The sequence below is a fragment of the Fukomys damarensis genome, unplaced genomic scaffold, assembly GCF_012274545.1.
Source record: "Fukomys damarensis isolate Sample0158 unplaced genomic scaffold, DMR_v1.0_HiC HiC_scaffold_20, whole genome shotgun sequence".
NCBI classification, from domain to species: Eukaryota; Metazoa; Chordata; class Mammalia; order Rodentia; family Bathyergidae; genus Fukomys; species Fukomys damarensis.
In genome coordinates, this window is record NW_022900932.1 from 35270001 (window position 1) to 35290178 (window position 20178).

At 36.4% G+C, this 20178-nt stretch overlaps 1 protein-coding gene across 2 annotated transcripts in view; it reads right to left on the minus strand.

Moving 5' to 3' along the window:
• Positions 1-20178, minus strand: part of Prkg1 (protein kinase cGMP-dependent 1) — a 1151812-nt gene that overhangs the window by 213049 nt on the left and 918585 nt on the right. For both annotated transcript variants that reach the window (XM_010606291.3, XM_033766627.1), the window contains one exon: positions 6568-6645. In XM_010606291.3, the coding sequence (XP_010604593.1) occupies positions 6568-6645 (78 nt within the window). The remainder of the gene's footprint in view (positions 1-6567; positions 6646-20178) is intronic.

Sequence of the window (20178 nt, forward strand, 5' to 3'; positions counted from 1 at the left end):
TTTACCATAATTGGTCTATTCTTCAAAGAAAGGGCTCTTCTCTTTTCTTTTCATTTATTTTCTTTTTTCCTTTATTACAGTACAGGGGTTCAAACTCAGGACCTTACACTTGCCAGGCAGGTGCAGCACTATTGAACTACAATCCCCAGCCCAAGAAAGGGCTATTTCATTGGCATTCTATATAATTTAGAATAAACATTCACTAAAGTGCACTAAATTGTTTTAACAGAAAGTTGCATTACTAACAACATATCCTGGCACTTATAGGATTTGTAATACGGATCATATTCCCCAGAAAGTAACTCTTTATTTTTTTGTTGCATTAATAAAAACATAGGGTAAGTTGTACCTTTATACTAATTCACTTCTGCCTCAAGCTCTATTAATATTCATAATATTGTCTATGCATCATCCAGAAAGATTAAATAGTTCAAATTCACCTACCTAGAAAATATAATGAAGTAGAAAAATAATTTTATGAGACAGTGTCAGACAGTTAAACATATTTTAAAATACTATGTTTCAGGTTTCTGAATCTAGAGATTGGTTGTCAATGACCAGAATTTTTATAAGTATGAAGAAGGTCTGTGAAAGGTGAAGAGAATTTAATTACTATTCTCCACTGTCCCATTTTATTACTCCTCGACATAATATTTCAAACCATGGAAATTCATTTTTAACCCTATTAGTTACCACCAAGCTAAATCACGGAGACTAATTTGCATGTTGATGCGGCATTTATAGACATGCAGAGTTCCACAGGAGGTCTTATTTAGAATAAAAGTTCCTGGGCTTTTATTCTGGGACTCTTAATCATTCATGTTAATATAAGTAGCTAATGTTCACTTCTTCTGTTTCTAGTATATAAACTTTACAAAATCTATTAATTCTTCTGCAGATGTAAATGAGGTTGCTTGCAGTTTTATTTTTATATTTAGTTTTGTGGTGCTATTAACAATGCTCCAATTAACATTCTTGTACATGTCTCCTGGTATCGACAGGTAAGAGTGGCAGGCGAGTCCACACTTACAAATGAAGAACAAAATTATTAATTATATCCATTTTCGGTTTTATTGTGGTGACTCACTCCTGATACAAATTACATTTACATCATCAGTGAATGAAAGTTCCTATTATACTACATGATCACCAGCACTTGTAAGACATTCATAACTTTTCAGCAAGACTGGTGTTAAATTTTATTTTAACCTTATTATCCTTAATATCTACTATTATAACTTTCATGTTTCTTTTCTTTTCAGACATTTCGTTATTTAGGTCCTTTGTTTTTCATTATTAGATCTCAGATAAAATTTCCTTCTAAAAGTACTTGAACTTTTTAATTATATTAATAGGTATTTGGTTCTCTAAATGATATTTAAATGATATCTTTAATAATATTATTTCTATAAATATGGATTTTTTTTTTTTTGGTACCGGGGATCAAACTCGGGTCCTCGTGCCTGTGAGGCAGGCAGTAGAACCACTGAGCTAAATCTTTTTTCTTGTTCTTTCATATTTCTATGGACTAAATACATATGTAGACACATATAACTCCTACCACGATCAGCTACAGAAAATTCCATCACTTTGGGAAACTCCTTCATGCTACATGTTTATAGTGACGTCCTTACCAGACTTTATGCTACCAAGCAAGGGTCTATTCTGCCTTGCGTGGATTGCATCTAATTGCAAATATCATGTGAATGGAGGAGCATTCAACTTAATTTTTTAAAACCAATTTTTTTCTGTTTCATCATAATGCCTCTGAGATTCATCTAAATTGATATGTGGTCCTGAAGTTAATTCTTTTTATCACTGAATAATGTTCCACTGAATGAATATACCAGTTGTTGCCAGCTATAAATAAAGATGCTAGAAATATCAATGAAAAGTTTCTTTTTAATGCAAAGTTGTTATGTGAACTATATTTGCATTTTTCTAGAATACACACCACAGATTATGATTGCTGGGTCACATAGTGAATGATAAATGTACAACAAATTGTCAATTTACTTTTCAGAATCTTCTCCATTTTGCGTTCTCACCAGCAAAATGCTAAGGTTGTAGTTACTTTACATCATCATTGGAACTTCTTCTGCTCAATTTCTTTCTTTCTTTTTAGCCATTCTATTAAGAATACAGTAGATCTTGAGTTTAATTTCTGATTTCCTCATGATTTGTGTTTTGAGAGTCTTTTTATGTGCATTTATCAATCTTGTATCTTCTTTGCTTATGTATCTATTCAAGTTCTTTGTCCACTTTTTAAAATATTGAATAGTTTTTTTTGAATTATTGATTGTTTCATGTTCCTTGTTTAGGCTCACTAAGAGTCCTTTACCAGAGGTGTAATTTGTAAATATCTCCGAGATAGTAATATACCTCTTCATTCTCTTAACAGTATCTTTCATAATATAAAAATTTATACATCTGATAAAGCCAGATTTAACATTTTTATTTTATAGATTGAACTTTTGGTACCAGGCCTAAGAGATATTTATATGACCTCAAGCAATTATTTTCCTGTAAGCATTTTTAGTTTTAGTTCTACTTTTAAATCTATTATCAATTTTGAATATTTTCATATATAAAATATGAAGTTTATTTCAAGGTTCACTTTTTTTCCTCATCTGTGACTTAGTAATTGTTCCAACATTATTTGTTGAAAAGAATTTCCTTTCTTCATCGATTGCTTCCATCTACAGATTGCTTTTTGTTTCATCATTAAATGTATTTACTATAGGAACGTTATAGATGCCATCTTAAAATATTTTACTATGAATGGATGTTGCACCTATCAAATATTTTCAGTTATTTGCTTGACAGAATAATGTGGATTTTCTTCTTTAGATTATTAATATGGTGGATTATATCAAATCATTTGGCTTTTTCAATATTTAAAGGGGAGTATTGTACCTATATCTTCAATGCCCATTGAAGTCATTAGTGCTACATCTAAGTATTCACTTATTGCAGCATGGCTACTGCTGCTGAGAATTTGATTATTTAATTTAAATTAGTTAATTTTGATCTAGACAACAAATGAGACTGCCATTACATTAGAATGTATACATATCGAATATTTCCAAAAACTCAGAAAAACAAACTGAACAATGATGATTTAGCTGAACAATTATTGATTTTAATAACATATCTGTCTAAAACCTTTAAAAGATACCAAAATCATATCACCTTTAACTCTTTCTTCGTCGTCATTATTATATCTTTTTCTAGACATAATAGTTGGGTTGTCTAGTACACTAAAGAAACGCGATAACATGCACCTCATCTTACGAGTGTTCGTGATCTATGAGAAATGTTTCTCATGCTTCACCATGATGTATACATACACATACATATACACTTGTAAACATAATTTCCATAACAGAAAACTTTCAAAATTCAAAACACTGAGAATTTCTTTAGGCCAATATATTTAGCCATCCTGTTTAAAAAGTTTTGACTCTAATAAAGCCACGTCCTTTTAAGTGGCACTTACGATGTAAGCAGCTTTGGTAGTGTACAATGTTTACTGACTAAAGCCAGAAAAATCCAAATGTATTTGAATTATTATCAGAATTCTGACGTTGTGTATACCAATCCTATTTCACTTCGATTCAACTTATTTATGGAGTGGGGGACAGTTTTGAACGCAGTATCTCTGTAGGACTTCAGAATTCTTTGGTGTTTCCCCGATCTGCCCTACACCACTGTTGAAGAAGGAAATCTTGTTTCTAGGCAAGTGTAATGAACTGAATAAAGTAAAGAGAACTAACTCAGCTTCCGCTGGTGACTGCACGAGGTACGTTTTGCATCACCGCTGCAAGCATTCTGCTTTCAGTTTTAGAAAATCTCTTTGTGCAGGTTTAACAGAGGAATATAAGTAGGATTTCAAAGTTTATTTCATAATGTTTCTCTCTCTGTGAAAAGGCTTAATGAAATAATAAGTTGTTTTTACACAAAAATCAATAAAACTGAACAGGGAGAAATCCATTTGTGGCTCTCCAGCTTGCCCCTACATTGTCTTTCCTTCCATTTTATAGAATTTTCTAAGAAAAAGTCCATTCAGTGGTAGCAAGGAAATTGTGTTCACCATGATCGTCCTTTGTAAATTTTGTAAATGGATAAGGAAACGAGTTTACATCATTATATCTAAAACAAAACACAGTCTTAGAAAATTCAAAATTCAGCTGGGCGTGGTAGCTCACGCCTGTAATCCCAGCACTCGGGAGGCTTAGGCAGGAGGATCAGTGTGAGTTCGAGACCAGCCTGGGCTACATAGTGAGCTCCAGGTCAGACTCAACTACATAGTGAGACGCTGTCTCAAAAAACAAAAAACAAAAAAAAAAAAGAAAGAAAAGAAAAGAAAAGAAAATTCAAAGTTCACAACTTATTTTCCTGCTAACTTTAACCAACTCTATTATTATTCATCTTTATTCTTGAAAATGGACCTAAGTATGCTCATCTTCTGGTGCTTATAACTGTTTTAATGCACTAATATTATAATTAATATATAAATTGACATAATTAGATATCAGTTCAGTATGGAAAACTGAGGGGAAATTAATGCCTTAAAACGCGCACACACACACACACACACACACACACACACACACATACACACACACACACACGACCTAGAGCTGGGGATTTAGCTCAGTGATTCTGCTGCCTGCCTTGCAAGCACAAGGACCCGAGTTCAATCCCCAATACCAAAAAAAAAAAACCTTAGATGTGTCAAAATGTCTAATATATTATTACCATGTCTCTCCCAGAGTTGCAACATTGTATTAAAGAACTGTCAAGAGAATTGGTTCCTGGGGTATAATTTTCATGTTGCTTCTATACATGCTACAAAAAAAAACCCCAAAAAAACAGCAGTGCTAATGCACTTATTTTCAGCTGAAACTAGTTAGCAGCCGCTACTTCTTTAAAGCCATGCTGGAAAACTGTAGCAATCAGGTCATCACAAAAGCTTGTCAGACATTCATTTTAATGGATAAATAATCACTCCATGATAGTAAATAATGAGCAGCATAATAAGGAAAAATAGATTGTCAGACAAAATGTCGCATTGTGACCAATCAGATGGCTTATGTCCGTGAGGATTTTCAATTTTCCCTGATTTTTTTAGCCAATGTTAAAATTTAGTAAATGGTAAACACTATCAATCTACCATCTAAACACAACAAAATGTCTTTTTTAATCCCCTAATACTGTAAAATGAAAGATACACATTTTCCATAAGTGTGTTCAGACATGCCATTGCATGATATTATCTAAGAACCCAGTTTCTAACTTCTATTCCTACCTCAGGCTCTCAAATATCAGTCAAACAAACACATATAAAAGTATAAATATTGTCTCTTATTTTAGTGGGACATGCCTTTGGCATAAGATTCAATTATGGAATTCTTTATTCCAAAGTGGTCCAAAAAGGAATATCTAAAATGTAATTTATTTACTGTAAAATACATTGTATTTTCTATGGTTCTGAAAATCTTTCTACATGGGCAATAGGTACCAGAGTCAGTTATTTTTTTCTAAGTAGAAAAGATAAATTTACTTAATTTTAAAGTAACAGGTTTAAAATTAAAATTGGCATATAGGTCCTCTCTACTGCTTTTCTGTCCCTTTATCTATACTGTATTTGATGTATTCAGAATGAAAATGCTTTGTCAGTATACTTTATGACACAGCTGGGCACAGTGGTGCACACCTGCAATCCCAGCATTCAGGAGGCGGAGGCAGGAGGATCACCATGAATTCAAAGACCATAGTGAGTTTCATGCCAGCCTGAACTACATAATGGGGCCCTGTCTCAAACAAAACAAAACAATATAACTTATGACAAAGAAAAGTAAGTTCAAGTCCTAGATCACAGTGCAATGAAAATGTAAAGCATGGCTGTACTGTTTGAGAATTGTAATACATTTTAGTGATAGAAGACTTAAATAGATAATTTTCTAATTTATTTAATCTTTTGCCTTATAATATAAATTATAATAGATTCTTACTGTTGAGAATAAAAGAATATAAAAATAACAATTTTGCATTCACAGTCATTTTTTACTGTTTTCTCTCCTTATCACTTTTAATAGTTTCTTAATATTCACTCAATATTCTTTATAAAGCTACAATGTACTTATATCTTGACTGCCCTTAGAATATGAAGCCATTTGTGTAAGGACACTATAGTAAGTTTCAGTGCAGATTCAAGGCCGCCTGATTTCACAGCCCAGATGTTTCACTGTCACAATGTTACTGCTTCTAAAGACTGTATAGATCTTTAAAAGTGCCCTTAGCACTCTTGTTGTATAGTTTTAATACAGAGAGCTGTGCACTCACCTAGACTTATCAGTGATACATACTAACAAGATTATTGCCACTCTGGCTCTCTAAGGATCCTCAAAGGTACACTCTTCCTCCTGCCCCTCCTGTATCTTTTTTTAAAACCCATTGTCAAATAGCTCTCTGTGCCACGACTTGGTACATGTGCACCCCTAGGAGGTGCTGACCAATCCCAGACTGCCTTCATGTGTCACATCTTGTGCCACCAAAGCTTACCGTTCCTTTGCTGATGATAAAGAAGGTGTCTCCTCTTGCACCTTGCCTGATAATGTATTCTCCATTTTCATAGTGGGTCTGAAAATAAAAATAGTAACACAAAAATTAGGAAAAGAATTGTTTACCAAAACTTTCTAATTCTTCAACTATCAGGGCCCTGAATGTATTTATCTAGGTGGAGTTTCACCCAAGCCCAGAAGCCATCACACGATAAGAATGGATAATAGTCAACAAAAGCTATAACTACAAAGATATCCCATCTTTAATGCTTATTTTTAAAACCTTTGTGAATATAATTTTTGGTAATTATATTCATATATTTAAATTCACTCACTTCAATTGTTTGATGAAAATATTCGCTTCTCCTATTGACTAAGCATGAAATAAATAGCAAAGATGCTAATTAAACTGGCCTTTCTGTATTATTTTATTTGTCAATCTCATTTGGTTTCAGTATGCTCATAATGATAGCCTTTTATTTCCCCCTGAGAAATTAACATGGCATCTAAATATCTTCATTTGAATGCAGGTTGTCTTTTCCTGCAGGTTAGATGACTCTGGGTACTTTTTAAGGCTCTGCTGCATACCGCAATGTCCTTGCTCGAGCAATTTAGGTTCTGCCCTGTTAAACAGAATGTCTTAATTTTATGGGCTGAATTCTGGTCCAGCATCTGTCCAGCATAAACTACCGCACACAGAGCAAAGTGAGGCTGCTAGAGGATTATCACAGTCAGTGGGTCAGTATCCTGATGTGGTCAACACGAGGTCCATTCCCAGGGTGAACATTACACCTACAGTGAACAAAGTAATATCTATAAGAAGAGGCAGGAGAAAGAGTGTTGCTGGGTGAGGAAGTATAACAGAAAAATGAGCCAGTGCCATCTGGCCCTATCTTTCTCTACAGCTAAGTATCGGATCCATATTATGTGAAAGAAAACATAACATGTGACTTAAGAAATAATTTTCATGGTGTACACACGATATCCATCGAGCTATTATTTGTGCTTATATTTCAATACTATCTTTCTTAACACTTGATTCTAGTCTCTTAAAATTTTCTTTCATAATACTTCATATTAAAATAGCTATTATTTTCTTTATGAATCTAGAAAGTTAACATATTACACATCATCTGTTACACATTATTTTCACTCATAAGTAATTCATTTTCCTTGTAACAATTTCCTAAGTAAAACAGTTCTTTCTTATTTCTCTCAGTCTCAACTACTTTATGGAATTTACAATCTGGTGTATACCTTTCAAGACTTTTTTCCTATGTTTGAAGGGATCCACACATACACAAATAATTATTTCAGAATAAAAGCAAGAATGTGCATTTCATATTCTTCAATTGACTTGTTCCATTTCACAAGATGATTGTGATCAATTTTCACACATTGCTGCTTTAGAATGAGCAGATCTTTACAGCATACAGATTTGGAAAACAAAAGCACAATTCACATTCGTGTATTCATTCCAAAAAAACCCATTTTAGTGTCTTTGAGTCAGGCCTTCTTTTAGGAAATAAAGGATCATACAAGATGAATTAGATAAAATCTCTTATTGGTACCATCAAATCGCTCTTTCTTGGTGGAAATGTTCTATAGTTGTCCAATTCAGGAGCCAATCACTGCTTAGGGCTGCTAAGAGTTTAAAATACTTTAAATGTATCTAATAGTCATTAATTTAAATTATAATAGTGCCACATAACTGGTAGCTACTGAACTGGAAAATGTGGGGGACAGAGTTACAATCCGTGGCAGTTAGGCAGCAGAAGAGGACCATCTTTCCTTTGTTTCCTGATGTTTCCTTCCACACAATGAACAGTGAGTAAACTCTGACCTCCCTCTCGTACTTCCTTCCTCTTGTACTGAAGGAGAGGGCCTGACTGGCTGAGTGATGTGAAAATAATCAGCGGTGCAGCCTCAGCTCTACTTCTTGTCTCTTTGCTGGGAAGGAGATTCCAACAGAAGCACAACCTCTTCTGCTTCTTCTCTAGAAGACTCTTCCTTACCACTGTGATGCATGTCCCTGTCCCAGCTTTCGTGAGATGACAGGCAATTCTGACCCCGCTAAATGATCCAGTTTCTGAGACACAAGAGATAATTCTGCCCCATTACATTGTAGAGTACGGGAAGCCTATGTGGCTCTCACATCTAATGTTACCTATTCTAAATCAGATTTTATAATTTCCAAATAATGCTAGTATTTTAGCCTCATTTATCTTTTACTTCATTATTTTTCACATGCTCCCTAATGTAAGACTGCTCAGAAACCCAGAAATAACCCAGTATGCCTCGTGCTACACGAGGATTTTGTGAGAATGTAACTCTGAGTATACCTGACTCTTTCTAAGGGCTTCTGTATGGATGATCCTGCGGCCCCAACCAAAGGATGATATAGAGATCACTGGACATTCTTCAGGAAAAAAGTCGTCCCAGGAAGCGCAGAACAATAAGCTTATTATGGTCTCAAATAGCAGCGAATGTACAGGTTTTTAAAATGTAAATGCAAACACAAAATTTGAAGAATTCCTAGCTCATTTGAGATGTTCCTCTTCATCCATCTCCTTTTTTTGTTGTTGGTGGGAATGTAAACTAGTACAATCACTATGAAAATCAATACGGATTCTCCATAAGATTGAATTCCATTTGATCCATCTGTACCTTATTTGGGTATCTCCCTTAGAATTACAGATATCTGATTACAAGGATACATGCATGTATATGTTTATGGCAACACAATTAAAATAGCTAAATTATGGAAGCAGCGTCCCGACGGATGAATGGATGAGGAACATGTAAATGTACACAATGGATTAACTACTACACCATAAAGAAAGATACATTTGAGCCACTTGTATGAAAGCGGACGGTCCTTGACATCATAATCCTTAATGAGGTCGGGGATTTAGCTCAGTGGTTCCACCGCCTACTTCACAAACACAAGGTCCCCAGTTCGATCCCCGGTACCAAAATTAGTAATAACAATAATAACCCTAAGTGAAATAAATTAGACACAGAAGATTAAATATCACATAGATTTCTCTTATATGAGAAACAAAATATAAAAGCAAGATAAAACAGAGACGAAAGGAAACAGTGAGGTAAATTTTGTGGAGATGTGAAGGTGATCCGTGCAATGAGGGAGCGGAACGGGCGAGAGGAAAAGTAAAGTGATTAAGATGGAATACGCATCTGTACCGATCCACAAATCGAATGTGATTATTACCTACTACAAACATATACTAATGAAAATGTAACCCTATCTGTATATGCATCTACTTTCAGAAAGCAAAGATGTTTGCAATATAGTAAAGAGGCAAGGATTTCCTAACCTCAGCATTATTGATATTTGTAAGACAGATGGCTCTGTGTAGTAGTCTGTGTCTCCTATACCCTGCTCTCACATAGTATGTTTAGCAGCATCCCTGTTCTTTTTCTGCTATGTACAAGTAACACCACAACCACTGTGTGGTATCCAAAAATATCTCCAGACATTTCCAATTACCCAGTTGGAAGACAATTTGCCCTCCTTTTCAAACATCTGCTCTAATAGTTCACATTTTTAATCCCTTCATCTTAGACAGTTGAGATTTGATGGGGTTACCCATTCTTCAGTTACTTAATTCACAACTAAACAATGAATCACTTTCTTAGTATCATGTGACACTGACTTTTTAACTCAACATTCACAAGTACCATAATAACACTGGCAATATTTGCAACACTGGCATTCACTGAATATATTCCCATCCTCCAAAAACTCATAAAACACTGGGTTTCAGAGAGAGCCTCTGGGACAGTGGCCAAAGGTTTGCCAGATTTAGGAAAGATAATTCTGGTGGTGTCATAAAAGATTATAATGATTATGCTATTCTGAAATGTTCAACTGCACCTGAGAGCAAGATCAAGCATGCCAATTCTTTGGGGACCTCACAATTACCTTACTCAAACACAGCCATTTCACTGTTTTTTGCAGGTTAATTTCCAGTTCTGTCATTTTCTTATTTCAAATCAAATCATTGTAATAAACAAGTATTCAAATAGGAAGAGACCCTGGCAAGTAGGACAAAAGGTTTTCATATTTATTAGGACCAAAGGCAACCTGCCTAGGCCTACAAGATGGAATGTAGTCTCAATCCCTTCTCACTACTCCTACTTTACCCTCCAGTCCTGCTGACTCCTAGGTCAGTGCCTTTACTGTGCTACCACCTCCCTTATGCACCCCCACCACACCTCACATTAGGACATTCTCCACCTCTCCACGTCTGCACATCTCTTGTCACATACTCACAATCTGGCTAAATAAGTTCTCTTTATTATATGACCTATGAGAACACACAGCTTCTACTACATTCCTTGTTCTGAGCTTGGTATTGGTTATTTATTTTTAATGATTATTTCTCACCAGATCATAAGGCATAGCTATGCTGGTAAAAATTTGCCTCATTTTCTTCATTATCAAATCCCTGATACCTGTTTTGGCTCTTGGAACAAAGTAAGAACTCAAAAATATTAACTGATGATTAAGGCATTCTTTCATCCCTAATTTTAGAATTGCCTATAATGTATTAGAAAGGATTCCACCTCCGATACAGATGGCCAGCTAATATCCTTCTGCTATTATCACTGTTGTCTACCTTATCCCAGACAAAACCCCATCTTTCATTTTCACCGTAACCTTCGATTTGGTCTGCCTGCCTGCCTCTGCTCCACCTACCACAACTCCTCTCATCCCCTGCGTTCTTCTCACTGCGCCAAATAATCTCTCAGAGAACAAGTAAATTGAGGGGCCAGGGATTTAGCTCAGTGGTTCCGCCGCCTGCCTCGCAAGCTCAAGGACACAAGCTCCATCCCTGGTGCCAAAAAAAGAACAAGTACATTGAAATTACCCTACTGTATATTATTCCAATGACTTCTCACAAATAACATCATAAGCAACCTAATGTGGTCTGTGAAGTCCTCTGTAAGCCGACCCCTACGCACCTCTCCATTTTTGTCCCCTCCCACCCCCCCATCTCACACACACTGGCTTTCTTTGTGTGTCTTGTATTTTGAGGCTGGATCTCCCCCTCTGAACTTTGCATTCAACAGGTTCTATGTATAGAACACTTCTCCAGAAATTTTTGTTGGTATCTGCTTGTTGTCACTGGGGCCTCAACAAGGCCTGTCCTTATTGCTTGAATCATCACACTTCCATCTGCTTTGGTTGTGTTTATAAGGACCATGTCTTTGCTAAGGTACTCATTTCTATTTGAATGCCTGGGATTAAAGTATAAACCAGCATGACCCGCACTGGATAGGACAAACACTGTAGAGACAGAATATCAAGCAGGTCTATGCCTCATCTGGACAAGCTATGTGTGGTCAGATTCAGAGGACAGAGTGCAAATTTGTCTTGATTTTAACCTTGCTGGAGTTTTGATTACTACAAGCTTGCATATTGCTGACATAGACAAGTATAAAACTCCTAGGGCAAAAGTCCTGGGACTGAATATGCTTTATTTAGAAAATTATTGTATGACTTTCATTTGGAAGAACCAAGCCAATAGGTTGGTGGAGAGGCAGAATTGCAATACCTCCTAACTCTAGTCCAACTTGGAGTTGACATGAAGGTATAAAATTTCCTACAATGGGCATAGATGTAGCTTTCTAAAGGAGTTAGTTGGATTGTCACCACAAGGACTAGGAATTATTGGCAGATTTGTATTCTGATGGGGTCTAAAGACAAAGAAAAGATGCAATTTCATCTGAGAGTAGGTTCGTGTAATGTGCTCAATTCAACTCATTTAAATCCATCATGATACTGACAATGGGCTGTAAACAACATAATTTTTAATGGAAAGAAAACACTGAGTGACTTACATACAGTAATGTTAATTATAAAGTATAGAAATTGTATGTTCATGTGAGTACTTATGTATGTACCAGACTCTAGTGTAAAATGTATTATTACAACAGATGCTACTTTAATAGTATATATTAATTTTATTTCTTTGCAAAAGTCATAATACTGTCAGTGAGATATTTGACTATTAAATAGAGTTACCTTTAGGAATTTTGTTGTCATTAATAAAAACAATTAGTTTTTTTTAGTTTTGAAAACATGTTGAAAGTGCTGGTCCTTCTTTTTATTTTCAGCTTTAATTGAGTTTATTGGTACATTTTAGGGATACAGTACAGTTACATTCATTGTTGGGATCTTGTACCTCTACATGACAGGTCTTGATTCTCATTTTTCCCCCTTGTCCCTGCCCTCCCTTCACCTCCTCCTCCCTTCCCCATCTACAAACACTTTATTTCCATCTTTTCATTATCTCACATTTTTTCTTTTCCCTTATTACCCTTCCCCTACCCATCCCACCTTCCCTACACCTTTAGCTCCTTTCTTCCCATTTCACAATGTCAGTAATCTTATTAGGATCTCAAGTATTATTGCAGTTTATTCACACCAGAGAAACTATTAAGCTCTGGCCCTTCTTTTAAAGGATGCATAATCTCCATTTAAGTAAATGACACTTTGATGTTTCTCACCTCTTTGTTTTCTTATCTGGCTCTCTAGTCTTCTCCCTTCAATCTTCTATTTAACCTTTCCTGAATTCCCGCAAAATGCAATCCATTTCACGTATAGTTTTCTATATCCAAATACTCAATTCTCCACAGTAACATTCAGCATTTCTCTCTACAGGTTTTGTCCTTTCCCTTGAGTTCTTTAGAGGCAGGATCACATTATTATCCTTTAAGCTTACCAAATACCTTCAGAATTTATGATTCAAAGACAGCTGTTGGCCCAGAAGTGGCCTCTGGACTAGCTGAATCCTTACCCTGATTATCAGACAAAGGAAAAGAAAATCCGAGCTGAGATTCCACAGATGTATGGATTTTGTCTGATGTTTAACTGAGCTCTTCAATGATATCATTTTCAAAATGAATTTTCAATCTATTTTCCAGAGATTTTTGATGGAACATATTTACATGACATAATGACTAAGGAGAGATAACAAGGAAGATCCAAAAAATGCTTAAAAATCTCTAAAAGGAACAATTCCTTTCAGACGTGTTCATTTCATAAGAGAATAAAATTGTTTATAGAGTAGACAAGCAACATTTTCATTCCACATAATTAAACTATAACTGAAAAATAACAATTTGATCTACAAAGGCAATTAGCATTAGCAGAACCTAGAAGTTGTTTACCCTGACAGATTACGAAGTGTGTCACAGGGAAGTATACAATTTAGTGTTTCAGATTCATCATCTGAAGTATAAATATGTTTTGAAGTTTCCACCAAAAGGAGAAAAAAGATTAATCACAATTTCTCATGAACCCTATCACAGAAATAGTGGAGCAAGTCAAAAGTACATAGAACTCACTTTATATTTTACTTCTTTGGGATTTTAAAATAAACATTTTATATTTCTCTTTAGGAAAACATTGTTTGGTTTAAGGGGCACCTTGAATCACTGAGGACAACAAAGAAGGGAAAGGAAAGAGGATTTAGATTACATGCTAGAGGAAAGGGCTCCTTAGGAAGTAGACGATGCCATTCTAACAGTGAGTATATTTTATTTCTGTCTAGACCGCTTTGAGAGATATCTTGTGCAGAGCTGAGGTTATAAAGTCATTTATGATCTTGTCCTGTTTTATTTCACAATGTGAAAGAGAACCATTGCACTTGGGTAAGATCAAATGTTTCTCAAGAATTAGGAGACAAATATAGAAAAGCTTCTTTCAGAGTGTGAAATTAGTGCCTTTCCAAACTAATAACAGTAATAACAAATAGCAATAATAAGAAACATGATATACAAAATATTTGATACCTAACACTTTTAGGGTACTCAGTGATTACAAAAGGCACGGGTTGACACAGGGTCCTGAACACTCTAGTTCTATGGAAGGTTTAGAGGCTAGGAATGAACTGGGAAAGCATTCAGTGGAATCATGGCAAAGGCTAGTAGATACAACACTATTTTGATACATTAACAATTTGTGCACACTCGTTGAAGAGAAGCTTTAAATATATCCTTTGCCACCTTCAAATCCCCAGCAGTCCCCTCCTCACACATACTTTAAAGGATCTGAATGAAGAATGAGCATTACTATGGAAATGGCAGAAGTAATGATAGAATCAAGGGGAAAAAACAACTAAATCTGTATGGAACTGAAGGAGGGAATGTCTCCATGACCAGAGGTCCTAGCCAGGTATGGCTACATAGGTATAAAGGACGTGGCAATGGAAAAAAAAAATGGAAGTGGTATGGGTTATTAACTTGGTTGTCTTGCAAGCCACCCACGGGACTAGTAATGCAAAATTCTAGGTGTGTCTGGGTAGGGCATGGCGTTGTGATCCTGGGGTCTGTTATGATTTATACAGTACCTAGAGGCTATGACTTGTTTCTAAATGTTCCCCCCAAAGCCTCATGCAGTCATAGGTGGGGCTTTCCACAGGTGGCTCGATCTAGGATGTGTGATGCTGGGGTTAAATATGTGATGCTGGGTTTAAGGGTGTGTGATTACTAAAGTAGTTCACTGATTGGTTTGGTATAGTTCTTGGTGTGGATAATGGAAGGCCTACCCTGGATGTGGGCAACATCACCCAAAGGGTGGGTGGCTTGGAAGAGATAAAAGGGAGACGCAGGCTGCTGCTTCTTTGCTACTTTGTTACTTTGCTGCCTTCTGCTATCCATGAACTGTTTCTCCGCTGCAATACTTTTCTGCCATGCCATCCTGCCTTAGAGCCATCCAACTATATACTGAAGCCTCTATAAACTGAGACATATAAACCATTCCTCCTCTAACTTTGAGTGTCAGCTATTTTGTCTCAGCAATTAGAAAAGTAACTAAGACACTAGATGTCCCCCAAGAACCTCATGTGCTGAGCAGTGGGACTTTTGGAAGAGGATTGGATCATGGGACACTACAGCTGACTTGCTCATAGGAAGTAGGATCTGGTCAGAGGAGGCAAATCACCAGAGACATGAAGTTGGGGGATGGCATCTCCCCCTCTGGTTCCAACTTTTTCCCTCTGCTTCCTAGCTGTCATGATGTGAGTAGCTTCCCTCTGCCCAAGACCATCCCCATGCCATTTCTGTGATTTGGTCTGCCAGACATGGACCAAAAATTCTGTTGCTGTGAGCCAAAATAAACCTCTCCTCCTTATAGTTCAGAGGTTGAGTATTTGGTCCCAGGGATGAAGAAAGTGATGATGACAAGGACTATATCTAGTCCCTGTCCTCTTCCTCTCTGTCACTATTCCTCTCTTCTGTTTCCAGCTACCATGAAGTAAGCATCTTAACTCTGCCACATCCTTCAGCCATCATGACTCTGCTTTTCTATCTGCAGATCATACATGAAATCTCCCCAAAACGGCAAAATCAAACCTCACCTGCTCTAAGTTGCTGGCATTGGGTATTGTGTCCCAGTGATGAGAAAACCAATTAATACATACATTTGGTAATTGGAGTGGGGCTATTGCTATGACTATAGTTGACCATGCGGTTTAGAAAAAAAAATGAAATGGTCTGTAAGAGAAATTTAAAAAGTTTGGAGATGCAGGCTAGAGAAGCCTGGGAATGCTGTAAGTGGAATTTGATTGGTGATTCTAGTCAAGCTCAGAAGACTAGAATGCTATTAGAAAACAGACAGTAAAGGCAAGGCCCAACGTTTCAATTGGGAAAGAGAACTCTACTAGAAACAGAACAAGAGGCCATGGATGTTACAGGCTTGCAAAAAAAAAGTGTTTATATTTACCTATGTCCTGAGAGTTTGGGAGAGTGAGGTTGAGGGTGGTGGACTAACTGATCTGTAAAAGGAAATTTGAAGGCAGCCCAACATTCAGGCTGTGATATGGGTACTGCAGGAAGCTGTTAGCCAGTCTTATATTGAGAATTAGGGGTAAAAAGCAGGGCAAAAAATTTTTTGAAACACTCACATTTTTGCCTAAAAAGAACCACATGTAAATTTGGGGCCAAAGGACATGTGGTTGCTGAACAGATCAGCACCTTTCAAAAGACAAGTACGTTAAACAGAGACAAGGAGAAAAACATATTAATTGTGACTCAGGCAACAGCGAACACCACTCAATTCATCTTGGGTTTAAGGCTGCAAATATGTAAAGGTTTCTTTTGAGAACACAGCCTCTGGGCCCCTTGCTTGAGAAAGGCCAGCTAGTGAATTAGTTGCCTAGGACTCAGTTCACCTAGTTCAACCACCCAGCCACTTGTTCATGGCCCAATGGAATCCTGCTACTGCTCTAGTGACCACAGACCTTAGCATTGTCCACAGATGCTGGTTTTACCACCACATAAAATGTAAGAGTTTTAAGAGTCTGGGATGTTCTACCAAGATTTCAAAGAAAGACTGTGAGTCCAAACAAGGAGCCTCTAAGAGGTAAATTTGTAAATCTATGAGAGTGAAGCTGAATGTCAAGTAAAGAATCCAGAAAGACAGAAATGTCAGAAAAATGGAACATATGTGAAGGGAAGCTGAAGGCCATAAAGGGGAAGGGACCCAAGCTCTCTGGTATTCGCCTTATAGCATGTGCCTAAGATGTCATATATGGAGCTACAGGAATTTAATGATTGCTCCACTGGTATCACTCTTTCCTTGGTTTTATTCTTTTCTATCTGCCTTGTCCTTCCTTTTGGAATGGGAGCATCTATCCTGTTTAATTTATTGTGAAATATGAACTTATTTTTTTCAATTTTACAGATACTTATAGCTAAGAATTTGCCTTCAATCTTATAGGAGACTTTGAAATTGAACTTTTGAGCAAAGGTTGGACTGTTGAGACTTTGGGAAAAGAATTAATGTATTTTTAGTTGTAACTTGGACAATTATATGATGTTAGATGGAATTATAACCTTGCAATTGTGTTTACTTGGGGAATAAGTATGATTTAAAGAGGTGTGATTAGTTATCAAATTAACTACTTGTGTCAGTTAACTTTAATTGTCAATTTAATTGGATTAAGAGATTCCTGGAGATGACTGGCTCTTCAAAACTGAAGGTGTTAGAGGTGGAAGTGGGTCATTAATGGCACGTCTATCTAATTAGCACTTTTCCTCTGCACAATTGCCTTGCTTATACCTTTCCACCATAATATCCCTACCTTGCAGCTAACTGACCATGGACTGAGACTTCTGAAAGTGAGAGGCAAAATAATATTTTTCTACTTTAAATTGTATATGTTGGCTATTTGTTCCCAGAGATGAAAATCATTAATATACTTCGCAATCATCCTGATAAATACCTTCATACCACTGTCTTCAGCCCCTGCACCAACAGATGCTATTGTCATGATGTCTCAGCAGACATCCACTACTAAAATCAAAAGCCAAGACCTTTGGCATCCAAACATCCACAAACTGTTACATTATAGAGATATATACAATTCAGCCAGAATTGTAAGCACAGATTTTTCAAAATATGGTTACTATGGAAGCCCTGGTAGCTCATTTATTTCCAGGTAAGTAGGACCACAAAGGGTTGAAGCTACATTTCTTCATATTTATTTTGCTATTTCTATAAATTGAGAAGAAAAGGCATTGTTTCAACAGAAATGATCAGTTGAAATCCTGCTAATTTCATGAACACAGTACAAAAATATTTCATAATTATGATAAAAATTCATTTTTACACACAAATGGCAACTAACATAAAAGACAAAGGCTACTATTAATTTAATGCTTACTACATGCTAGACAATGTATTAAAGATATCTCAATTAGGACCATGGCTCTGTGAGGCTTAAGTTTTGTTAGAAACATTTTTGAGAATAATTTTATTAGAACAAAATATAAACTTAATTTTAGTAGAATAAAACATAATTTTATTGGAATAAAATCACTTTTGGGGGGTGTACCAGGGATAGAGCTCAGGATCTTGTATTTGTGAGGTAGGCACAGTGTCACTGAGCTAAATTTCCATCCCATGCATTGCTTTTTTTTTTTTCAGCTTTAATTGAGTTTATTGTTACATTTTAGGGATACAGCACAGTTACATTCATTGTTGGGATCTTGTACCTCTACATGACAGGTCTTGGTTCTCATTTTTTCCCCTTGTCCCTGCCCTCCCTTCACCCCCTCCTCCCTTCCCCATCTATGAACACTTTATTTCCATCTTTTCATTACCTCACATTTTTTTCTTTTCCCTTTTTGCCCTTCCCCTACCCATTCCACCTTCCCTACACCTTTAGCCCGTTTCTTCCCATTTCACAATGTCAGTAATCTTATTAGTATCTTATGTATTATTGCAGATTATTCACACCGGGGAAACTACTCGGTATTTACACCTGTGTGACTTATTTATTTCACTTAGGAGTATATCTTCAATATGTATCCATATTCCTATGAATGAATCTATTTTCTCATTCTTTATGGCTGAATAATATTCCATTTTATAGAAAATCCACATCTTCTTTATGCAGTCTCCAACTGATAGGCAAATGGGCTGTTTCCAAGTTTTAGCTATTACAAACTGTGCCACTATAAACATGATTGTGCATATATCACTGTGGTATGATTCTTTTAGTTGTTTTGGAAAGATACCCAGCAGAGGGATGGCTGGGTCAAATGGAACCTCTAGTCCCAGCTCTTTGAGGTATCTCCATATTGATTTCCATAGTGGTTGCACCAGTCTGCACTCCCACCAACAATGGAGAAGGGTTCCTTTCTCCCCACAACCCCACCAACATTTCTTATTGTGTGATTTCTTGATAACATCCATTCTTTGTGGGGTGAGGTGGAATCTCAGTGTTGTTTTCATCTGCATCTCTCGAATAACCAGTGATGTGGAACCTTTTTTCATATATTTACTTGCTGCTTTTACTTCTTTGAGAAATGTCTGTTCATTTCAGATGCCCATTTATGAATCGGGTCTTTATATTTGGGGGGCTGATTGTTTTGAGTTCTTTATATATTCTAGATAATAGTCCTTTGTCTGAGAAGCAGCTGGTAAAAATTTTTTCCCACATTGTAGGTTGTCTCTTAGTTCTGCTGATAGTTTCTTTTGCAGTAAGAGACCTAGAATAGTAAAAGCCATCCTAGGCAATAGACACGTGGCAGCGCGTATAACAATTCCCTATTTGAAACTATACTACAAGGCCACTTTGATAAAAACAGCATGGTACTGGCAAAGAAACAGGCCTGAGGATCAGTGGAACAGATTGGAAGACACAAAAACAACTCCAGATGCACTCAGCTACCTCATCTTTGACAAAAGAGCTGACCATCCTCAGTGGAGGAAAGATAGTCTCTTTAATAAATGGTGTAGGAAAAACTGGATTTCAACCTGCCACAGATTAAAACTGGGCCCTTATTTTTCACCATGCACTAAATTAAAATCCAAGTGGTTTAAAGATCTAAATATTAAACAGAAACACTAAACTTGCTGGAAGGTAAGTTAGGCAGAACTCTGGAAGACACTGGCATAGGAAAAGACTTTATGAACAAAACCTCAGTAGCATGGGAACTAGCAGAAAGAATCAACAACTGGGATCTCATGCATTGCTTTTTAAGATCACCTTGCAGGCAAACTCTACAGATAGAATTTAAATCTAGGTTTGCTTTAAAGCCAATGCTGTTTGACTTTCTATTAATCCTATAGAAA